This window comes from Erpetoichthys calabaricus, chromosome 1 (assembly GCF_900747795.2).
Source record: "Erpetoichthys calabaricus chromosome 1, fErpCal1.3, whole genome shotgun sequence".
NCBI lineage: Eukaryota > Metazoa > Chordata > Cladistia > Polypteriformes > Polypteridae > Erpetoichthys > Erpetoichthys calabaricus.
Window position 1 is genome coordinate 103123130 of NC_041394.2, and position 25113 is coordinate 103148242.

At 38.1% G+C, this 25113-nt stretch overlaps 1 protein-coding gene across 1 annotated transcript in view; it reads left to right on the forward strand.

The window, feature by feature from the left end:
- The first annotated feature begins 8236 nt into the window (after window positions 1–8236).
- Window positions 8237–25113, forward strand: part of stard7 (StAR-related lipid transfer (START) domain containing 7) — a 37405-nt gene continuing 20528 nt past the window's right edge. Inside the window, exons 1-2 of the mRNA XM_028804548.2 lie at window positions 8237–9503; window positions 18231–18436. Of these exons, the coding sequence (XP_028660381.1) occupies window positions 9088–9503; window positions 18231–18436 (622 nt within the window). The 5' untranslated portion in view covers window positions 8237–9087. The remainder of the gene's footprint in view (window positions 9504–18230; window positions 18437–25113) is intronic.

Genomic DNA, 25113 nt, shown 5'->3' on the forward strand with positions numbered 1-25113 from the left:
TCTTAATTTTGAGTAGATTTGAAAATGGAGTGGGGTGTGTGGGGCTTCTTGTTCTGTTTATAAAGATAACTGTTTGCAACGTCCATGCAGTATTTTAGATTGACTTTACAGTGATTTCATTTGATAAAATGGCATATTTCACAAAGAGAAACAGTACTCCCTTCTTTTTGCTACGTGATTCAGCTCCAGAGTCCTGGTTTCAGATTCAATTCAGAGCTCTGTGTATGTGTATTTTACACATTCTTTCCGAGTCGTTGTGGATTTTTCTCCTGTTCCACTAGTATCTTCTTTCACAATCCAAAGAAATACAAGGTGGGTTGACTGGCACCTCCTAACAGGCGTCATATGAGTAAGTGTATTTTGAGATTGAGAGACACCATGGCGAAGATTGGTTTCATTGTTGTGCCATATCCTGCTGGATAGGCACATAAGGAGGAACATTATGGACAAAATTAAATCCATAAATAAATAAAAGTCCTGTGAAATGTGAGCAGAAATAATTAAGTGTATCAGAAAATCTTTTTTTATTGCTCATGCAACACGAAATAAGCCCTGGGGGTAAAAAAAAAACAAAACTTATCATCGTTGAGAAGATGAGTTCAAGTAAGTACTGTTTTTTGATTGGTGAATCATTCGTATGCGCTTTGCTTGACTTAGGAATCCTGTGGCTCGTGCAGTCTCAAAGCACATCAGATACGAGTTAAAGAAGTTTTCCAGAATTACTGTATGAAATGGATATTTAAGTTCAGGAAACTCTGAATCCAACATTAGGAGTTAGCATCTGAGTAAATGTGCCACTTGATTGTGTAGAATAATATATTTTTAGTTTATTAAAAGAAAGAAATTTTATCCTCATCTAGGACCTGTTTGAGTCCGGAACCAGGCAGGAGGGAGTTTGTTCATTGTGTCTTTTATTTCTCTTCAGCAAATGCTTAAAGAGGGTGCATCCTGTACAGCAATCTACTTGGGGACAGTGTCTTGGGCAGATGTTGTCAGCAAATGGTCACAGAATAAAGGCAGAAGTTCATACTTATTGACAACTAAATTTACATAAAAGTGCTGAATTAATTCTGACATTTACTCTGATTGGTTAAAAGACATAAGATGTTTTCAGCAGAGAGCATAGTCAGCCTACATATCCACAATAAATTTCTCATTTCATATATTTTTCTTCTTCTCAAACATTTCTTATGTTCAGCTCTTACTCTTCTTTTATGAAGTTTTCTGTGTACATGACGCTGAGTCACTCCTTAAACCACCTAGAGCATTTTATCTGTTACCCAACCTTTGCATTAGTCTCTCCATGCTATTTCTAAGACAAATGCTATATATTTCTTTTAATGTAGACTGCATACCAAAAACTGTTACCCCTAAATAACTGTATTACCCCTTGATTGTTCTCTTTATTCTCTCACAGTTGCTGGAGGTACTGTATATATACGCTCTACTGATGATTCACCAATCAAAAAACTACTTGCTACAACCTGCCCTCTTATTTTTGAAGAATGAAACTGCCAGTTTTCATTTTAGGGTGTATTTCATGTTGCATGTGTGGATCACTGAAAATATTCAATAAAGAAATAAATAAAAATGTGAAGAAATAAGCAATAAAAATATATTTTGTGATATTTAATTACTTATACTCACATTTCATGTTATTTACTTATTGTCACATTTCACAGTACTTTTATTTATTTATTTGCGTATTTATTTATTTTTACCAAAAATTTTCATTTATAGTTTCAACCCCCATGAATCAACTAAATAAAGTGGATCTCATGGTGGATGAGTTTACTTTTAACATATTGAAAAAACAAATGCGCTAGCACATTTTTCTGATTCTCTTAACTCTTTAATTAATCTTGGCACTTCAACCAGGATGCTTTTAGTTTTTATTGAATTTTATTGTTATGAATGAATTAATCCCTTCATATATGCTTTTTCAACTATTAGTTAAAACAAATCTGCATGGTATGGAGCAATAATAGTATTTTCCTTAAGTATCTAAAAAACTTGGTGTAAACCAACCTGGTTTTAACTTGCAAAATATTTCACATGTGGAAGATAATTGGTATTATATTCTACTTATGGTTACCTTATTGATAGTAAATGAAATACTGATAAACATTGCTTGTTAATTATGGTGTCTCTAATTATGATACCTCTAATGCCTCTTATTCAAGTACCTTTTGTATTTTAAGGACACTAACCTGGTTTTCCTTTGGTGGGAGGTTTGTAGCAGCTCAGGCTTTGGTGTTCTTTGGCTAGTCATGAAAGGAGCAAGCAAAACATTCAGGGGAGTTTGGGAGAACTGCAGAAAGACAGGAAGAGTGATTTCAGGTGAGATTTTTAAGTTCTAAATCTGTATGTATATAATGCAAAGTACACTCACTCATTATCAAAAGTATAATTTTGTGTTTAGTTAAAAAGCTGAAATTTGGCAGGATTGTACAGCGAGGGCAATAGGCATCTGCTAAGAAATTTCTGTATACCAATATTTCTAGGTAAAAACCACTCCTACAATAGAAAACCTAAATACACCAAAATCTCAAAACTGCTTTGACTGATTTAATTAAAATTTGGTGACCTTTATAGGAAAAAGAAAATGAGCCAATCTGTGTTTTTATGTGTCTATTTATTCGTAGTATGCTAATGTACATGCTCTGCACTACGAACGGATTCTATGCAAATGAACGATGGAGCAGAAGCAATTGATGAGGCAACAGATCCCATTAACCATTAGGGTGGACAGACGACTGAAAAAGGCGCCGTGTCCTAGTCAGAAAAAGAGATGTAATCACGTCTGCCGTGTATAGTCAGGTGTAAAATGGAAGGAGAAAGTACATCAAAGCTCAACAGCTAGCAAGCATACTATAAAGGCAGCTAAAGTAACTTGCTTAAGGTCACACAGTAGCAGGATTTGAACCCACACCCTCAGTGTTTGAATTCCTAGGTCCAAAGCCTTACACACTCCCAACACATTGCCTGCCAATAATATTAGTCCGTAGTTTAAAAAAGGGACAAAATATTTTATATAGGAAAATACTGTGTTAATTACTTAGTACTTTTGATACATCTGCTTAACCAAAGGCTATAGGGTCTTGTTCCAACTTGGGTGCAAATGAGAAAACAATCCTTGTCAATAACAGATCTTGTTTAATATCATGACTTGCCAATGTTTTAAGTCTGCAATATCAGATCATTCTTATGTTTTTTTCCTCTCTAAGGATATTATCCAAATGATTTCAAGCCTTCAGCTTTATTGCTTTATCAGCAATAATTCACTTCTCGTTAAGCAACTGGTTTGGAACAAAAATCGTCTCTCCAGGACTGACGTTGCTTACCATTGCGCTTAACTGACTGCACTGTAACGGAGTTCCATTAAGTGTTCTTATCAGCTGTAATTTTAGAGACAATTTTACTTTACCGGAGCATTTGATTTAATGAACATTTTTTAAATGCCACGTTTGATATTGATAACACTACTATACATAGTAAATGTGTGAAATTTGCACTGGACAGCAAATTCTGAAGAGACGGCAACAAAAAAAGAAAAACTTGCATGATCTTTATTGGGTAGCAAACTAGAAAATACTTGTTAATGCTGACAAGTGAAAAGGGCCATATGCATGCAAAAGGAACATTTATAAATACAAAATAGTGCAGGCATACAGGGTGCACAATTTTAAAAGTTTTAGTGGTTTATGCTGCAACAGACCTTCTCTTTCTACAGGCACTAGGCTGATGCGATTACAAAGGCAAAAATGTTGATGTATATTCTATTTATATTTTACAGTATAACCTTAGTAGCCTTTTTGTTTAGTTTCTATCATGTGCTATTGAGGATGCAGATTCAGTTATGGTCACCATGCTACAAAAAAGACATAACAGTTCTAGAAAATGTGCAGAGGAGAGCACCCCCAGCCTGAGGGCAAGTCAAACTCTTGATAGGTTAAGGGAGTTAAACCTCTTCAGGCTTCATTGGGTCAGCTCTTCAAAATTCTCAAAGACATCAATAAAATTAATCCAGGATGATTTGTCCAGTTCATTATGGAACTGTGCACGCAAAAGATGCCAGTGGAAATTATGGTGCATTCAACATGGAAACCAGGGAAAAATGTTCCTCAAGAGAGGTTATTGCCATAAGTGTGTTGACCTAGTTTTGAACAGAAATAGGAGCAGATGTGAGCATGAAATAAACTGTAGGACGATCATGTGTATACAGATTAATTAAAGACTTGTTTAGAGAGAAACAATACAGACTTCACTTTCCATCTGCTTGTCCTGATGAGGCTTATGGTGGCAACACATTGAGCTAGTCAAACTAGGGCAGCAACAGCAGCTTATAGCTTCTCCTGGAGAATTCCTAAGTACTCTCAGGCTTTCTGAGAAACCTTTTAGATCTGCCCAATTTGTTTTTTCTTCCCCTCTCTAGATTTACTCTAGATTGAATACTTCCAGTCCGATTTTTTATTATGTTAAGATGTTAGATCTTAAGTGATAACCTACACAAGCCACTGATATGGGTGGTCTAAATCCTTAAACTGGTGTAGCATAGAACATACAGATGAGGAAAAACAAAATTAAATGGCAACAAGACATCCGCTCATGAATGCATTGCTAATGGCTGATTTAACTCAAACCAACTTGTACACATCTCCCATTAAAACTTGGCAAACATCGTTTTCTGTTGTTTACCACCATCAATGACATTCATTCTTAGCATGCTAAAGCAGTTCTCCATAGTCCATCTATCACTGAAAAAACTGTCTTGAGGTTTTGCATTTAATGGATAGATACATTGCATCATCTGCATATGTAAGGTAAGATAGGCTAAATAGGAATGAAGGGTAAATATTTGAAGATAATCATTATATTTTAATGTCATTGAATTCTGTCATTATATTACGCTTGTCAGTTTATTTCAGTAACTTAAGTAAAATGTATATGTTTTAATATGGAAGATTGTTTGTGCCAAAATTAAGTGCAATTCAGCGTGTTATCTAGATTGAAATGCAACATATATTCCCAAAGTTAAATGCACCAGGTACAGAAACATTATATTTCAATCTATTTAACATGTTGAATAGCATTTAATTTTGGCACAGTCTTATCTTCTTATATAATACGCTACCGTGGCTGTCCGTTCGTCTGTCCAGGATTTTAAATCACCTGTAGATTACAAACCGTTTGACCTATTGAGCTGAAATTTGGTACACATATAGTACTGTACATGACATCTACTCTCCGCTTTCTGGGTGATGATTGACCTCCAAGGTTATTCCTCTTTTTATTTTAATTTATTATAAAATCAACTCTTGGCAGTGGCAGCAGGGCGGACGTGTGGCACATGCATACAGGTGCCGCTCTCATTCCCTGCCACCTTTGCCGTCACTACCCCTACCTCTTCATATCTTAAATCATTATTGAGGCAGATTGAAGACTTGAGTGCTAGCTTAGGTGAAACATTAAGGAAAACATACTAAGTTATTGCAACAGAAACACTGAATCAGTTTTAACTCGAAAAGATGCAGACGAAAGAAGGGAAGAAGCGGGCCTCCAGGATGGAGAAAAGAAGAGCTGCTCAGCAAGCGCATCAACCTCTGAGCAAACGAATGCTAAACATACAGAGAAAGAGTAGAAAAACTATGAATGCTCAAGTCAAGTGTATTCACTGCACATTATTGTGCAGTGTGCCATTACTGGTTGTGTCATAATTGAAAACATATGAACCAAATGTGTGATTGCTTTTCACTACACCAGACAATTTTTGCATCAGTTTAAAATGCAGTACAAAAGCAAATGACATGTTTGTGTCCCTTGATTGTGTGTTGTAACTAAAAGAAAAATAAAAGTATTGCATTTTGCTTAGCAGAAGCTCAAATGTATTGCATTTCAATTACAGACCATGCTTTCATCTTACCAAAACTGAATATAAACAAATGACCAATCAGTGTCAAAAGGTGGGGCAAGGGCATCAACAGTTGGGGTAAGAGATGTTCTACGTCTAAACACTTCTATATTCTTGTGGTGGACATAAGTTTTGTCAGTGTGGACTGTGGAATGATTAACCAAAATGGCGAAAAGTATGTTTTAGGTCTCACAGAAAAAGTTTACTTTTGGATTATGTTGTCTAAAGTTGTTGTATTTTAAAACACATTAGAATAAGCTATTCAGGTACATTTTTGAGGTGTGGTTTGTTAATGGTTTTAACTAAATACTGAATATAATAAAACATTTCTTACTGTCACTGAGCTTGGTTTCATACCCTCTATGAAAACCAGATATATATTTTTCGACACCAAAAGGAATTAAATTGTCATTTACTTTGCTAGCTTCCACCCTTTCAATGAGACATCAACTCCTATCAACTTCACTTTCATTAGCGCTGCTTGAACACATGCCTCTTATCCCAACTCTTTATGCCCCTTATCACCCCCCTTCCCATTTGATGCTAATTGGTCATTTGATTACAGTGATTTTGCCACAATTAAAACTTGGTTATGAATCAAAATATGATACACCTGAACTGTCACTAAGTGGACTGCAATAAGTTTGCTTTGCTTTTAGCTATGAAAATTCAAAATGCTTTTGTATTGCATTATAACAGACATGAAAACTGTTGCAGTCGAAAGCAATCTATCATTTGGTTGATAGGCTTTTAATTATGACATGATAAATCCTTACCAAAATGCATATCCCATTACATTTCAATCTAGTTAACATAGTTGGATTGCATCTAATGTTGTTATGAATAACATTCTGTATTTATCTTATACGATATAAGTTGTTTTTTTTTTCTTTTATTAGATAACCTTTACATGCAAACACAAGTAAAGCTTGCTAATATAGCCCAATTCCTACATGTTTTCTGAAATGTCATCTTTCAAGTGCATATTTTTCTGAAATAGCTTTGTAAACGGACATTGCTATCAGAAATCAAACAACCCCCCCCCAACATTCTCAAATTGTAAATTCACCTTTTGTTATCCAGACCCTGCATAATTTACTGTCCCCAGTCCTGACTCCAAGCTCATCATTACAGTTTTCTATACTGTATTCAGGTGTTCAAGTGATGATGCCACTCCATGCAAATGGGGTGGCAGAGCGCCATTTACAGCTTCTCCTAAAGCAGGAAAAATGCTAGAGCTGGACGATCTAAGTGTTATCAGACATTGCGTGGATTAGAGATGCTATAACCTACATCTGGGCCCAGGACTGAGTGTTGTGGGTAGCCAAGCACGTGGTGGCCTGGTTTCCCAAATAGACAGACTCTCAAGAGTTACATGGAGATACTATTAGGTAAATGGTGGAGGTTAGTAGCAATCCCAGTGGGAGACAGATTCTTGAAAAAAGGCAAAAAATCCTCATTTGCCTTAATACCGTTGAAACGTTTAATTTTATTGAACTGCTTCCATTAACACTGCCGTGTTTTTATAGTGTTTCTGACCAGTAACTTACATGTCCCTTGTCGGGTTTGGCTAGCTTTAAACGGCAGCCGTTTGAATTCCACCACCGTTCTTTAGGTAGACTTAATTGACAGGCACAGATGGCAACTTGCAGGCTAGCTCCTGGAGCTCCTCGTAAGTACTTGAAGAATAGAACTTACAATTAAACAAGTTTTAGGGATATACTGACAACAAACTGTGGGAATGACACAGCTGACACTGTGATTCAGAGATCCAGGCAAAATAGAAGTGTAACCTGCATGGTTAACCAACGTGTCTAGTATATTATCACAATGACAACTCTGACTCCAACTGCCCTTCTGACAGTATGGTTTCGTAATATTTAATAATGCGTTTTTGCATCCTGTCAAAAGGATAAAAAAAAGGCGTGCAGGTAGGTGCATGTTACAGTGCTTATTAAGTCAAGATAAACATGCACTTGCCAGTGGGTACGCACATTGACCGCTTTTATCAAAAGTAAAGTAACGAAGAAGAGGATAAATCATGATATTCTGATAATCGGAAAACATACAAACATTTCTACAATACAGCTACGTAGAAGTCTTATTGCAGGCAAACGTCCAGACAGACTCTCCTTGACAGATAAGACTTTAACGCCACGTGACGTACTCAAAGCGAAGCGACGCCATAAGCCTCAGCTGAACTTGTGTCTCAGAGAGAGGCGGGCTATAGAAGCATACTGACCAATCACCTGACGATATGGTGTGAAAGGGGATGGACATCCGGGACCTTATAGCCTTTCCTTGGCCGCGAAACAGGGTGTGGGGCGTGTCTTTGGGTCGGTTGTAGCTGCAAGGGACATGTGGGTCCTGTAGCCAGAGAAAGGGAAGTTGTGAGGGAGACTTGGGGGTCAGGGCAACGTATGGGACTGTTTTAGGGGGAGGAAAGTCAGAATTTTGGTTTAGCATAGCACTAAGGGAAACGGTGTGGCAAGAACCGCTTCTTTAAAACTTTTGGTTTTTGCAGTAGGTGACAGGAAGTAGAAGACTGTGATATTAACCATGATATATTTTAGGGAAATGATCAACTGTGCTTAAAGGTGAAGCTTGGCACTGTACTTGCACATTTTGATTTCATCGTTTTGTTGTGCATATGCTGGGCATTAAGTTTTTAGTCGTGCGTTGCGGTTGTGACGCTGTCACCATTGGAGATAAGTAGCGTAAAATTTCATTTGTATTCCTCTCATTTTCGCCCAACGGTGGAGAGATAGAGATTGAGCTAATGATTGCTCGTCCTTGGCACCTTGACGAGTGGCGGGAACGACTGGCAAAGGGAGCAAGCAAGCATAGTGTGAAGTGTAATGTGACAGGGTGCGATCAAGAGCTATTAAGCTCCTTACAGCATTAGCGTCTGTTAATCACTGTTCTTCGCATTGACAGAAATACCACTAACCGTTTATTTGCAAGGAATGCCGAAGACAACGGCAGGATTCTTCCCGTAACCTTGTTATATTAAAGGGTGAACATTTATTATTTACAAGTGGTTAGTTGTACTGTGCGTGATGGTTGTCTAACACCAAATTCAGATTTGGGTGAACTGGTTTTGGCAATTTTTCCATTTGGTTGAATACTTGTTTAAAGGTGTTGTATAATTTGGAAAGCCAAATAAATTTAAAAAGATGATGCAGTGTTTGCAGAGAAAACCTATGCCAGGGCTGTATTCTTGCTTCAGCTCGGTCCGCTTGGCCAGTGGCTTTCCTCCTATAAGGGTAGAGGGTGGGTGGTTGGGCAAAAAGATGGAGACTGCTCTTTTTTGGTTGAAGAAAGGCTTAGGAGTTGGGAGCGAAAAACGAAAGGGAATGGTATCAATCCTAGCCAGTCAGTGTAGTTATGTTACTGGGCAAAGAGTACGACGTGCTTACCAGATCTGCGAACTCTACAGCAGCTTGTACTCTGAGCGCTCAAGGCGTAGTCTAGTGAGTAGTCTGTGGAGAAAATTTCAGAACAGGCATTCCAGGACCTGCAAGCTTGTGGCAGCTTTGGCTGGCGTCTTTATGTGGGAAGAAGAAAGAATCCAGGATGAAGAACTGCAGAGGTAGGGCATTAAAATAAGCGTTTTATTATGTAGAAAATTGTAGAGCCATTGAACTAGTTATCCCAGTTGCGTAGGTTTCAAATACTGTTAAGTCTATCTTTTTGCAATTACTAGATGCAAAGAGGGGGATGAGTTGTGTTGAACTGCAAAAAATTATTTTATTTTTTACTATGATACTACATATCGGGTTTAATTAATATTTTTACTTTCATCAAGCATGCCTAAATACACTGCATATTTTATATTTTATTATTTTAGATACATAATCATAAGGAGTAAAATTTTATTTTATTTTTAATGGATCCTGTCCAAGGATAGTTCCTGCCTTAGCACCAGCTTCCCTACCATCCTGCTCAAAATATAGTGAGCTAAGTAGATGGATGGATAATATTTTATTTCTGTTTTTAGTATTTAAGAAACATAAATCTGTAAAAGGAGAGGAGACCATTCAGTCCATCTACTCCTCTTGTTTAGCTAATAGCTAAGCTGCCCCAGTATCTCATCGAGATTCTTCTTAAAGGTTGTCAAGGTTTATTCTTCAACTACATGTTTCAGTATTTTTTTTCAGAGTCCCACAACTCTATGTGTAATGTGTGCTTCCTGGCTTCAGTCTTAAATGCACTTCCCCTTAATTTCCATTGTTGTCCTTGTATCTGCTTTATCAGTGCCTTTGAGGATTTTAAAAACCTGGATAAAGTTCCCACGAAGTCCCTTCTGCTTGAGACAAATAGTTATAATTCTCTTGAGTCTGTGAGAGTAGGACATATCCTTAAGTAATGGGATACACTTTGTTGCTCTCCTCTGCACAACTTCAAGCTCTGTTATGTGGTGACTAGAACTGCACACAATACCCCAGATCCAGTCTTAGTAGTGCTTTATAAAGTTTGCTCATAACATCCCTTGACTTAAATTCAACAGTTTTTAATGATATTACCTAACATTTTACATGTCTCTTTAATTGCTTCTGTACATTGCTTATTAAATGAAAATGATATATTTACAGTATCATATCTTTGTGTGTTAGAGGAGTGTACACTATTTACATATTCTAATGAGCTTCCTCAATGTCAGGACAAAATTGAATATGTTATAGTGTTAATGTTAGATAGCTCTCATTTCTTGTATATTTCAGAGTAGCGCTTGTTTTCATTGAATAGACCCTTTTGACATTTTGGTTTACTGCTTGTCGATATCACATTCTGCTCGTGAATTTTCTTTTTATGTCAGTGCTATATACAGTACATTCCCTAGACTTCATAGTGCTGAAGTTACTCTCTATACATCTATTTATTTTCTTTATCTGTTTATCCAATGAGGGTCAATTGGTGTGGGACAAAACTTCAGTCAATTGTAGAGCACACTCATAAATGTGCATGAACACTTACTTTATTCATCCAAATTTGTGCAGCCAGCTAACCTAACACACGTCTTAGGGATGTGCTGTTGAACGAAGAGTATCCTTAGAAAAACTTGCACTTACACAGCTCTTTAAGGTGTGTGTTTAATAATTGTTTTTAATTCGTATATGTAATGACTAAAATATTGACCTTTTATGCATTTGCATTTAACTACATTTTTGCTTAACTGATGTTCATGTTGTAAATGTGGAGCTGTATTCATAAATAGGGTTTTTGTGTTTAGTCATGATAGGAATCATGTTTGAATATGTCTTGCTATAGACTGCAGGGGTACCATGTTAGACTGGGTAAACTAAACTTTCTTTTCTCTAGCTTATTTTTTTAAATACTTGGATGCTTCTGAATCAACTGAGAAGTTTAAACCTTCTTGTTAAATTTACTTTCCATGCTTTAAGTTTGAGAGTGTTTAAAGGTACATGCTTATTTCTTCAACTTGGAGCATATTGGGTTGGTGCACAGTTTTAATAATAACCCTGTGTCTGAACTTGAACAGTTTAAGTTTGTCATGTTTACAGAGTGACAGGGTCCTTACTGGGCTCAAATCAGTAGGGTAGGTCTCTATAATAACTTAAAACAGTCAACAAAAAAAATCTCTCATTCATTAAGAAAAGTATAGAAAATTATTTTCAGTGATCAGTAAATTGGTGGCAAGTCTGGGAAGGTCCAGGGGTACTTTCTGAGGAGCAGTCAAGCATGAACCAACATACAAACTTGAAGATAAGGCTTAACTTAAAAAGAACCCTACCAGGGATCTCCACAAAACAATACATTTTTTTATACTCTTTAAAAAGGTTCTGCATATTGTTTTTATGAACAGATGTTTCTGCTAGTAGGAGGCATTGGTAAGTGAAAACAGTTCTGAAGGTGGTGTATATAGAAGTATGCTCATACCGCTCTACTCCATCTTGTGAATGTAAAAGATGTTTCAGTGCAAGTTCTTCTTCTTTCGGCTGCTCCTGTTAGGGGTTGCCACAGTGGATCATTTTCTTCCATATCTTTCTGTCCTCTGCATCTTGCTCTGTTACACCCATCACCTGCATGTCCTCTCTCACCACATCCATAAACCTTCGCTTAGGCCTTCCTCTTTTCCTCTTCCCTAGCAGCTCTATCCTTAGCATCCTTCTCCCAATTTACTCAGCATCTCTCCTCTGCACATGCCCAAACCAATGCAATCTTGCCTCTCTGACTTTGTCTCCCAACCGTCCAACTTGAGCTGACCCTCTAATGTACTCATTTCTAATGCTATCCATCCTCGTCACACCCAGTGCAAATCTTAGCATCTAACTCTGCTACCTCCAGCTCTGTCTCCTGCTTTCTGGTCAGTGCCACCATCTCCAACCCATATAACATAGCTGGTCTCACTACCGTCCTGTAGACCTTCCCTTTCACTCTTGCTGATACCCGTCTGTTACAAATTACTCCTGACACTCTTCTCCACACATTCCACCCTGCCTGCACTCTTTTTCACCTCTCTTCCACAATCCCCATTACTCTGTACTATTGATCCCAAGTATTTAAACACCTCCACCTTCGCCAACTCTGCTCCCTGCATCCTCACAATTCCACTGACCTCCCTCTTATTTACACACATGTATTCTGTCTTGTTCCTACTGACCTTCATTCCTCTCCTCTCCAGAGCATATCTCCACCTCTCCAGGGTCTCCTCAACCTGCTGCCTACTATCGCTACAGATCACAATGTCATCAGCAAACATCATAGTCCACGGGGACTCCTGTCTAATCTCGTCTGTCAACCTGTTTATCACCATTGCAAATAAGAAAGGGCTCTGCTCAGAGCCAATCCCTGATGTAATCCCACCTCCACGTTGAATGCATCTGTCGCTCCTACCACAGACCTCACCACTGTCACACTTCCCTTGTAATATCCTGTACAACTCTTACATACTTCTCTGCCACTCCCGACTTCCTCATACAATACCACAGCTCCTCTCGAGGCACCCTGTCATATGCTTTCTCCAGGTCCACAAAGACACAATGCACCTCCTTCTGGCCACCTATAAACTTCTCCATCAACATCCTCAGAGCAAACATTGCATCTGTGGTGCTCTTTTTTGGCATGAAACCATACTGCTGCTCACTAATGATCACCTCACTTCTTAACCTAGCTTCCACTACTCTTTCCCATAACTTCATGCTGTGGCTCATCAATTTTATTCCCCTGTAATTACTGCAGTCCTGCACATCCCCCTTATTCTTGAATATTGGCACCAGTACACTTCTTCTCCACTCCTCAGGCATCCTCTCACTTTCCAAGATTCCAATAAACAATCTGGTTAAAAACTCCACTGCCATCTCTCCTAAACACCTCCATGCTTCCATAGTTATGTCATCTGGACCAACGACATTTCCATTCTTCATCCTCTTCATAACTGTCCTTACTTCCTCCTTGCTAATCTGTTGCACTTCCTGATTCACTATCTCCACATCATCCAACCTCTTCTCTCTCTCGTTCTCTTCATTCATTAGCCTCTCAAAGTACTCTTTCCATCTGCTCAACACACTTTCCTCGCTTGTGAGTACATTTCCATCTTTATCCTTTATCACCCTAACCTTCTGCACATCTTTCCCAGCTCGGTCCCTCTGTCTAGCCAATCGGTACAGATCCTTTTATCCCTCCTTAGTGTCCAACCTCTCACACAACTCATCATACGCCTTTTCTTTAGCCTTCGCCACCTCTCTCTTCACCTTGCACCTTATCTCCTTGTACTCTTGTCTACTTTCTGCATTTCTCTGACTATCCCACTTCATCTTCACCATTCTCTTCCTCTGTATACTCTCCTGTACTTCCCCATTCCACCACCAGGTATCCTTTTCCTCCTTCCTCTGTCCGGATGTCACACCAAGCACCCTTCTTGCTGTCACCCTTACTACATCTGCTGTAGTTTCCCAACTGTCTGGTAACTCTTTACTGCCACTCAGTGCCTGTCTCACCTCCTCCCTAAACTCAGCCTTGCAGTCTTCCTTTTTCAACTTCCACCATTTGGTCCTTGGCTCTGCCCTCGCTCTCTTCCTCTTCTTGATCTCCAACATCATCCTACAGACCACCATCCTATGCTGCTTAACTACACTTTCCCCTGCCACCACTTTGCAGTCTTCAATCTCCTTCAGATCCTTTCAGTGCAAGTTAAATATATATAAAAAAATGCTATGATTGGAGAACTGCACCTGTGACCCTCCTTGGAACTGTATGTTCCAAGTCACCTCACAGTGGGGCGTGCTAGATACGCCTTTGAAAGGCAAGCAGATTGTTTACTCATCAGATTCTCAAAGCACTAGAGGTGCTGCTTCTTATCTGAAACAGCAATGACTCTAGTTTGATCACTTCCCAAGTGGTCCATCATTTAGAATTCATACTGCAATTCAGAAGCCTGCATCCATTTATCTATGATATTGTTTTGGGTACCCAAAGCTTGTGATCATTGGTGATGAAAGGTACAATAGGTAATTCAAGAGCTTCATTTAAGGACTGCACCACAATATCCACCATCTTTATACTTAAAGAAGATTCTAATGTTTTTAACTCTGTGCCTAGGGTAGTATCCACTGCTTTATTTTTAGTGGGTAAGTTTTCAGGATGAAAGCTTTAATCTGTTATTTGTAAATGCTGGCTTTCATTTTATCCACACTGAATTTGGCTATGAACTTCTGTAGTGAGTGTGGAAGCTCATTGAAATCAAAATAATAAACTCTCCATTCACAAGAGGTACAATGGCCAGATATGTTGACTAAATATAGGTTTAGAGGGTTGTTGTCATCATGTGTACACAGTACAGTGATATTTCTGTTTGCATGTACTAATCAACTTTCTGCCACTACGATTAGTGAGTATAACTACCTTACCTCAGAACTTGTTCTTCTTGCCTTAAATAGCTACAGTACATTTCTTCAAAACCTTTGTTTTCCTTATCTGAAAAATCCCATATACTGGCTAATCTCTACACAGGTTGTTGAGGAACTTGCACAAAATGACTTATCAACCTAAACTTACTAAGTGCACACATGTATACTAAATTGCAAAAGGAAAAGTGGTAGTGGAGGCGAAAAACAAAAACAACGGTGTAACTCAAATTTTACAGAAAATAAAATCTTCAGACCTTTATGAAAATGACAAGATGTAGTAACAACACACAGTTCAATATGTTTTAAATACACTTTTAATGGATTCAACTCAATGAACATGAACAGAACTCTCAATTTTCAAATACAGAGATCAGTCAGTAAGAATAACCCCGAAATCAGGTGCCTTTGGTTCAGCCTGTTAACAGTAGCCTAGGTAAACACCATAAGCCCTATTTAGGACCAGCCAAACTGTAGAAACATATTTGTTTTATTTTTTGGTTTATTTTTGGGGAAGACTGTGAATGATAACTGTGTATGGTGAAATTGCAGCAAAATAAAAAATCCTGATCCTTTAGTTAAAGCATCTTGGGAATTAGGATTTGCATCACTGTTTGACTGTCCCTTCTTTCAGCTTAATTTATCAAGGGAAACCTTGCTGCTTGTGCCAAGGTCTTTACATAAATGCATGATTAATTTAGTAGTATTCATTTGTGGTAGTAGTACTGTTTATATCATGCAGTGCAGTGACTTAAATTTTATTCAGAAAAGACATTAAACAAGTTAATTGGCTGGTGAGACTATTTTAAAATGGGAGTTTACAGCGCCTTTGTCCTAGTCCATTAGCAGATGCTTCCACTAACTAATCAGATAAGAGGTAAAGTAATTCTTTCCTAATCTGATAAGCAGTGCACAAGCACTCTGGAAGATTCTTTTTTTCTGTGTTGAGGGGCCTAGCTTGCATTATTTGGAATCTTTAAAAGAAGTCCTTGTACATAGTCATCATGTGTGGTGTCTACTAGCTTTATTTCTTCGTTACATATAAAGTGTTGCATATGTATTAGTCAGAAAAATTTTCTTAGGGATTCCAACTGTGATTATATATTTCTGTCAGTTAAAAATAATTGGTTTGTATGTTTATAAAGTATCTGTTAGTGGAGTAATATACACAAGAGAAAATATCACCCACTTCACCTTTTATTTTCATAGCAGACAATGGTATATGAAGGATATCTATACACACACAAAACTGTGTGCATACATTTTTGTTTGTAAAAAAAAAAAACCAAAAAAAAAACCAGCATGCCTTTTACCTTTTTAGGTGTGTTTCCATGTAGTGTTCAACACACACAGTACTAGGATCAATATTTGTGCCAGTAGGCATAATACAATTTAGGTCCCAGTGCACTAGTTTTGTTGAAATTTGGCACAGTTATTCTTTAAGTTTTTTTTACATTTCAAAATCTCCCATTGAAAAGCTTTGTCACATTTTTCAAACTTGTCTATCCTAAAACAGAGAAACATTCTGGTCAATTACAGATTATTTAGTGTTTGAAATTTACTTTGAGAGAATTCACTACAACTTATATATTTTGTATATTTTCCTTTTACTCATCCAACAGCTGCTTCTGATGGCAAAAAGGATCCACGAGACGAGGTAGTCAAACACCAGGCTTGGTGTGCATGAACCTCTGCTACACAAGCTCATTCCTCCTTCTGCATGACGTGAACAGTTATGTACACATTATTTACATTGTTACATTAAAAACATCCACAAATCTGCATATTATAAAGATTCAATATTTCTCTGATACTGTAACTTATGGGCAAAACTCCAGACCTGCTCTCCATAGTGGACTGCAGCAGCCATCAATTTTACCTTGACACTTTAACATATTTTAACTGTTCTTTGGGCACATCTTTCAAAAATGTATTTAAAAACAACAAAATAAACTACAGTTAGTCACAGACCCTTCATCACCAACCTCTAACAATAGGATATCAATCAATGCCATTTCTGCATCACTTGAATTGCAGTCTGCTATCTGTGAAAGCTGTTGAGCCACCACAAGCCTATTTGGGCTCCATTTTTAACTACACGATATTGTAAAATTACTGTTAAAACTTACTATATTTTTAATGTAGTCTACTAATGCATGTAATTGCATTCTGTTTTCACCTTTGTATTTGAATATGACTTTCTGTTACAAAAAATTAATAAACAAAAATATAACTGTTTATATACGGTTTCAACTTTCAAATCAGTTAACCAAGACTCCACATGTACTTGAATGTTACCACATACATACATTTTCTAACATCTTAATTTTCTAAATGGATCATAGGACTGGTTTACAGGAAAATATCAGGCATGACAGAAGCATGTTACTCATATGCATTCCTGTATGCTTGCTATTTTGGCATGAATTTCTGAGATAAGACTGAAGGTTAGTTTAATGATGCTTTCACAATGCATACCTGTTGCTGTACTGGAAGGTGCTTGCTTGTTCAAAGGCTGTTTAATATCTAGTGCCTGCTTGACCTCACAGTATTCTATTAGCCGGTTTAAATATTTTTAGCTGATAGAAGGACGTACTAGTTACTAAGAGACTGAAACACCGATGTGTAAAGCCATACAAATTGTACAGACTACTGTAGTTTTTTGTTTATACTATAAAACTGCCTCGCATCACAAAAGTCACTTCAGCATTTAACTCAAAGGTGACTTTAGTTACTGAGGTCTTAGTTAGCAGATGGAAAACTAGTGAGCAGCCTTGTTCTTACTGTATTTTACCCATCCATTTTCAAACCTGTTTAACCCAGTTCACAGTCATGAAATTCTGGGGCTGCTCGAAAATATAAATAAGGTAAGCTGCATAACTTTTCATATTTGTCACCTTGGGATTGTATTCTTACTTTAGCTTGCTTTTGATTTCAGTTAGTTCATCCATATCTATGAATAAATGCATCATAAGCCTACAAACAAGGCACAATGAATTATTTTAATGAACAATAGCAGTTTGGGTATTTTAATTTTTTTTTAGTTGCTTTTATTGGTTCATGAGTACACAACAGATTGACAGCTTTACTGCTTTCCAGAATTGGTTGGAGGCCATTTTTCTACTGTTTGTTTGTTCTGTATAATTACTGAAGCAGGCACTTGATTGAGAGCTGATAATCTACCTGGAAGAAGGTGCCAGTTCATTTAGTCCTGGTGCCTAACTCCTCCACAGGACCTGAGTTAACTCTTAGCTTGATTGCTATATGTATGGAGTTTCCACTTTGCTTGTATGTGCTTATTGTAAAATGTTAGACAATACTTTTAATGTCTATAGGTAAATTGTTGTTGCTTAAGTCCTTTTTGATTGTGAAATTACCTCCTAACCTTTTGTTGTATAAGCTGTAACACTTTGTTTTGATTTTTTTTTTTTTTTTTTTTTTTTTTTAAACAGATGTATGAGAGACATGAAAAACATTGAGCGGTTGAACAAGCTTATGAAGACTGGCCAGCAAGTTCTGGAAATGCCTGACCAACCTAAGTGTGGAGAGTGCAACTCTAGCCTACCTGTGGAGCAACCGTGGGAGATTGTTATGAATCGAAGAAACTTCCTTGTGTGGAGGAGGCCAATCACAGGTAGTCATCTGTATGAATATCGAGGTAAGGTTCTTACTGGCATTGATCTTTTCCCCATAGTTAACTATGAATAGTAATGAGTGAAACAGGCAAGTTTCGATTCACAAAGCTGACACTATGATTCATTTCACAGATGAATTTGCAATCATGAAAATTGCTAAAAAGCTTTTTGGGATTTTAAAGTGTTTTTTTTGCGCTCTGTGAAGCCTCATTCACACTTCCATGTTTACCTGTGTTCTTTGCTGCTGCTGTTTAAAGTATATATCTTGTACCACACCGGTAAAATCAATTTTGTTTGTGCCTCTTGTTGATATCAAAGTGGTATGTTTTTCAAAACTGTGACATACTGAATATATTCTATATGAAAACACAGTAAAACACACTGTCATGCTGCACATAACTATGTTTTACTCAAAGGAAAACTCAATATACGGAAAGTTGCTACAGCCAAAACACTTTTCTATACTGAAAACTAGACACTGACTTATCCTAGTGAAGGATAGTCTCGCTGAGCCAGACATATTACATATACATCTGGAGACAACCATGAGTGAATTCTGCTTGAAACTTGGTGGGAACAATTATTCACTCCCAACTTTTTAATGGGTTGTCCCTAGACTTGTATTCTTTTTTGAGAACCCTGTCTGGACATACAAGACTAAGTTAAGGATATATATATATATATATATTTTTTTTTTTTAAACTAAAGATCTTTATTTAAATACTAATTGATAGGCAGACACGTTGATTTAATGCAGGAAAACACTTCCAAGACAGCAACTAAATGCCTTTCTTCTGGTATGTCAATGGCATGAATTTCTCTGGAAACAAAATGCAATTTTTTTGTGAAGTGAAACAGAGTTTTGCTATGAATTTTTTCACTCATCACTACCTGGGATAGATTACTTTTTCTTATAGGATTTAGCTTTCTGAGTATTAATTATTTTCTATTTCCGGGACATAAACAAATAAGCAAAGAATCATCAGCAGTTCTTAGCATTTTTGGTAAAGGCTGATTAACACTGAGGAAAAATTATTTTTTAGTATTTTATGCTGAGGCTGCTATTAAAATTGCACAATGAAACATGAAGAGAAATATCTTGTTTTGTTCATTCAGCTGCATACTTAATGTGCAATTTTTACTTGTATATTTCTAACTCTTCACTTTGTACAGTGAAGAAAATTATGCTTACATAGTAATACTTAAATTACATTTGTCTAATTTTTATCTGTAAGTTACTAAAGAAGGTTGTTTATTGCAGTGCTTTTTTTAATCCTAAACAGTATTTTGACATGAAACATTTTTGCAGTCTTGGAGCCTTTTGTATCATATTGATGATTTACATTTTGCTTTGTTTTTTTAAATGTGACGTTCCATCTCTGCTTCATTTTTTTTTCTTTCATCAAATATTTGTTTCTGGAGCTTTTCTTGGACATAGCCATATTTATTAGGTACAGCTTGTCCTTCTTTTTCTTTTGGCTGCTCCTGCTAGGGGTCAGCACAGCAGATCATCTTTTCCATATCCTGTCCTCTTGCTCCGTTACACCCACCACCTGCATGTCCTCTCTCACCACATTCATAAACCTCCTCTTGGGTCTTTCTCTTTTCCTCTTTCCTGGCAGCTCCATCCTTAGCATCCTTCTCCCAATATACCCAGCATCTCTCCTCTACACATGTCCAACCCAACACAATACAATCTTGCCTCTCTGACTTTTTCTCCCAACCGTCCTACCTGAGCTGACCCCTCTAATGAACTCTTATTAGTCCTGTCCATCCTTGTCCCACCCAATGCAAATCTTTACATCTTTAACTCTGCCACCTCTAGCTCTGTCTCTTGTTTTTTGGTCAGTGCCACCGTCTCCAACCCATATATCATAGTTATATGGTCTCACTACCGTCTTGTAGACCTTCTCCAGTCTTGCTGGTACCCGTCTGTCAAAAATCACTCCTGACACACTTCTCCACCCACTCCACTCCCCCTGCACTCTCTTCTTCACCTCTCTTCCACACTCCCCGTTACTCTGTACTGTTGATTCCAAGTATTTAAACTCATCCACCTTTGCCAACTTTACTCCCTGCATCATCACCATTCTTCTTACCTCCCTCTCATTCACACACATGTATTCTGTCTTGTTCCTACTGACCTTCATTCCTCTCCTCTCTAGTGCATATCTCCACCTCTCCAGGATCTCCTTGACCTGCTCCCTACTCTCGCTACAGATCACAATGTCATCCATAAACATCATAGTCCACGGGGACTCCTGTCTAATCTAGTCTGTCAACCAATCCATCACCATCAAATAAGAAAGGGCTCAGAGCCGATCCCTGATGTAATCCCACTTCCACCTTGAATGAATCCGTATCTCCTACAGCAGACCTCACCACTGTCACACTTCCCTCGTACATATCCTGTACAACTCTTACTTTCTTCTCTGCCACTCCCGACTTCCTCATACAATACAACAACTCCTCTCTAGGCACCTTGTAACCTGTATGTGTGTGTGCTAAACCATAAATTATGTTGTCTGTTAGGCTTTTTCTCTGAATTCACTGTCGTAATCTTCTTTTTTTATTTATCTGGTTTGTACAACGCTATATACTGTATACCCTGCTGTTCTTTATTATATTCTGTAAGTGCCTTGAGCATGGGAAAGGCGCTATATAAATAAAATATATTATTATTAATGTGCTTTCTCCAGGTCCACAAAGACGCTATGCAACACCTTCTGGCCTTCTCTATACTTCTCAATCAACACTCTCAGACCAAACATTGCATCGGTGGTGCTCTTTCCTGGCATGACCACTGTGCTGCTGTTCGCTAATCATCACCTCCCTTCTTAACCTAGCTTCCACTATTCTTGCCCATAACTTCATGCTTTATCCCTCTGTAGTTACTACAGCTCGGCACATCCCCTTTATTGTTAAAAATCAGTACCACTACACTTATTCTCAAATCCTCGGGCATCCTCTCACTTTCCAAGATTGCATTAAACAATCTGGTTAACAACTCCACTGCCATCTCTCCTAAACACCTCCATGCTTCTACAGGTGTGTCATCTGGACCAGTGACCTTTCCATTCTTCATCCTCTTCATAGCTGTCCTTATTTCCTCTTTGTTAATCTGTTGTATTTCTGATTCATTATCTCCATATCATCCAACCTTCTCTCTCTGTCATTCTCTTCATTCATCAGCCTCTCAGAGTACTCTTTCCATCCGCTCAACACACTCTCCTTGCTTGCAAGTACATTTCCATCTTTATCCTTTATCACCCTAACATGCTGCACATCTTTCCCAGCTCGGTTCTTCTGTCTAGCCAATCGGTACAGGTCCTTTTCTCCCTCCTTAGTGTCCAACCTCTCATACAACTTATCATATGCCTTTTCTTTAGCATTCGCCACCTCTCTCTTCACCTTACGCCTGAACTCCTTGTACTCCTGAGTAATTTCTGCATCTCTCTGACTATCTCAGTTCTTCTTCCCCAGCCTCTTCCTCTATATACTCTCCTGTACTTCCCCATTCCTCCACCAGGTTTCCTTTTCCTCCTTCCTCTGTCCAGATATCACACCAAGTCTGCTTCTTGTTGTCGGATATAGTTGCCCAGCTGTCTGGTAACTCTTCACTGCCACCCAGTGCCTGTCTCACCTCCTCCCTAAACTCAACCTTGCAGCCCTCCTTTTTTCAACTCCCACCATTTGATCCTGGGCTCTGCCCTCACTCTCCTCCTCTTCTTGATCTCCAACGTCATCCTACAGACCACCATCCTATGCTGCCTAACTACGCTTTGGCCTGTCACCACTTTGAAATGTACAATCTCCTTTAGACTGACCCTCGCAATGGATGTAATCTACCTGTGTGCATCTTCCTCCACTCTTGTACGTCACCCTGTGTTCCTCTTTCTTCTTAAAATATGTATTCTCCACAGCCATGCCCATCCTTTTCACAAAATCCACTATCATCTGACTTTCTGCATTCCCCTCCTTGACACTTTACTTACCCATCACCTCCTCATTTCCTCTGTTCTCTTCATCAACATGTCCACTAAAATCAACTCCAATCACTACTCTCTCTCCTTTGGGTGCACTGTCCACCACTTCATCAAACTCACTCCAGAAATCTTCTTTCTCATCCATTGCACACCCAACTTGCATATGCACCAACAGCAGTCATCATTACACCTTCAGTTTCCAGGTTCATAATCATCACTCTGTCCGACACTCTTTTCACCTCCAAAACACTCTTAACATAGTGTTCCTTTAGGATAACCCCTACTCCATTTCTCTTCCCATCCACACCATGGTAAAACAATTTGAACCCACCTCCGATACACCAGGCCTTGCTCCCCTTCCATCTGGTCTCTTGCACACAAAATATATCAACTTTCCTTCTCTCCATCATATCTGCTAACTCTCTCCCTTTACCAATCATACTGCCAACATTCAGGGTTCCAACCCTCACTTCCACTCTCTTTACCTTCCTCCTCTCCTCCTGTCTCCGGACACACCTTCCCTCAATTTCCGCCAGCACCCTGTTGGTTAACAATACTGGTGGTGGCCATTGTTAACCCAGGCCTCAACCGATCCGGAATGGAAATCTGTATTGTTGTCCACATATTGAACTGGCAAAATTTTACACCGGATGCCCTTCCTGACATAACCCTTCCCATTTATCTGGGCTTGAGACCAGCATGAAGAAACACACTGGTTTGTGCATCCCCTGTGGTTGGATTTGGGTTCAGCTTATCCAAGTTGTTTAATCTTCAGTTATACAGATCTGATTGGTTGTTGGCAGTTCTGATAGCTGGTGGTAAGTAAGGACATTATGAGCTAGAGAGGTTTGATGTGTTTTGGTGCAAAATGTGGAAGTTCTGAAAGTTACTGTATTTTTTAAAGGTAGGCATCTTCACAAGCCAGTTTATCCCTTAAGTGTGACACAGATAATCCAGTGCTAATTAAATATATTTATATGTATCCATACCCAAATATGAAACATTTTAAAATCTTAAAATCCACAGATAACTAATGGTAGAAAACTGCATATTGAAATGTATAATGTTTGACACGAGGTTCTTCACACATAGAGTGGTTCCATTAGACAATTTAGTCAGGTCAAAATTACACAACAAAATTGTTGTGGTTCCTGCATTTTTTAAATTAAGTTGTGTTTTGGCATACAAGGTGACTGAGAAGAGTTGAGGAACTTGGTTTTATGAAATACCACCTGCCGGCTGTTGATGAGTATGTCAGTGGCCTTGTGTGTTGTCGCTTGTCTGAGCAGACGATTCTTTATATGGAAATTGATATTGCTAATGGTGACATATAATAATGTATATGTGTGTGTATGCATGTATGTATATTGTTGTCTTACTGGAAAACACATCTTATCCTGAGGTTTCTTGCAGACGGCATTAGGTTTTCCTCAGAATTTTCTGTATTTCGTTGCATTTATTTTATCCTCTACCCTTATAAGACTTCTAAGGCCTGCTGCATAGAAGTATCTCATAGCATGATGCTGCAACTACCATGTTTCACGGTGGAGATGATATGTTGTTGTTAATGCGCAGTGTTTCTCTTACACTAAACATGCTATTTAGTGTGATGGACAAAAAACTTAATTTTGGTCTCGTCTCACCATAAAATCTTCTGACTTCAGAGTCTCCCATATGCCTTTTTGCACACACTAGCTGAGATGTCATGTAACAACATGACATCCTCAATTTATGTAACAACAACTTTATCTTTTCCAATCATCCATAATGTTGTGACAGGTGAAGCACCTAGACAACAGTTGTATGCACAGTCTCTTCATCCTTATCCACTGTAGCATGTAACTCCTTCAGAATTCTCATAAGTCTCTTGGTGGTCTGCTGTACATACTAGCCTAACCTATACGTAGTCTAGCTATGTCATATTAAAGGGGGTGAATACTTAAATGTGTTTTATATACTGTATGTATTTAACATAGACCACTTTACAGAGATCTGTTTTCACTTTGACATTAATGATTTTTTTTTCTTGTTGTTCAGTGTCAAAATAACTCACTGCCATATAGCAATATGTGAAATCTGTTTACAGGCAAGGTATATTTTGACAGAATCAGTAATTATGTTGTGTGTATTAAAACATACATGTTCAGAAGACTGAGGTAATATTATAGTAGATTATAGTAGTTATTGTGATTGAATGGAACTGGATTGTGTAACAGTGTTGGGCAATATGGAAATATGCCTATATCATATGTTATAACATTATTGTCATAAATAGTTTCATAGTTATTTATTTTACATCAGTCCTAAACATAAGGAGAAGTTACTGTACAATGGGGATCTATTAACATGCACAATTGTTCAATATGTGCATGGGTGCAGGTAATGCATACATGCTTTAAATATGTCTTCAAGGTGAAAGGTCTCTGGCATGTTATTTTTAACCGCCAACTCACTAAATATTCCCCATGCCAGGAGAAATCTGAACAATTTTCGTTTTTTTACTTTACATTTATTCAAGCAGTATTTACCTGCTGAAATACCTGCTGAAATGTTTCAAATAAATGGTCAATCAAAGGACGTAGTTTGAACAAATGGTCACGGTTTGGATCTTTCATATCTGGCTCAGATAACGGGCAGCAGTCCAGTTGAGATGCTGGGGATACACCCACTCATCGCCATCATCCGATGCGTCGTCATTCACAGTATCATGCAGC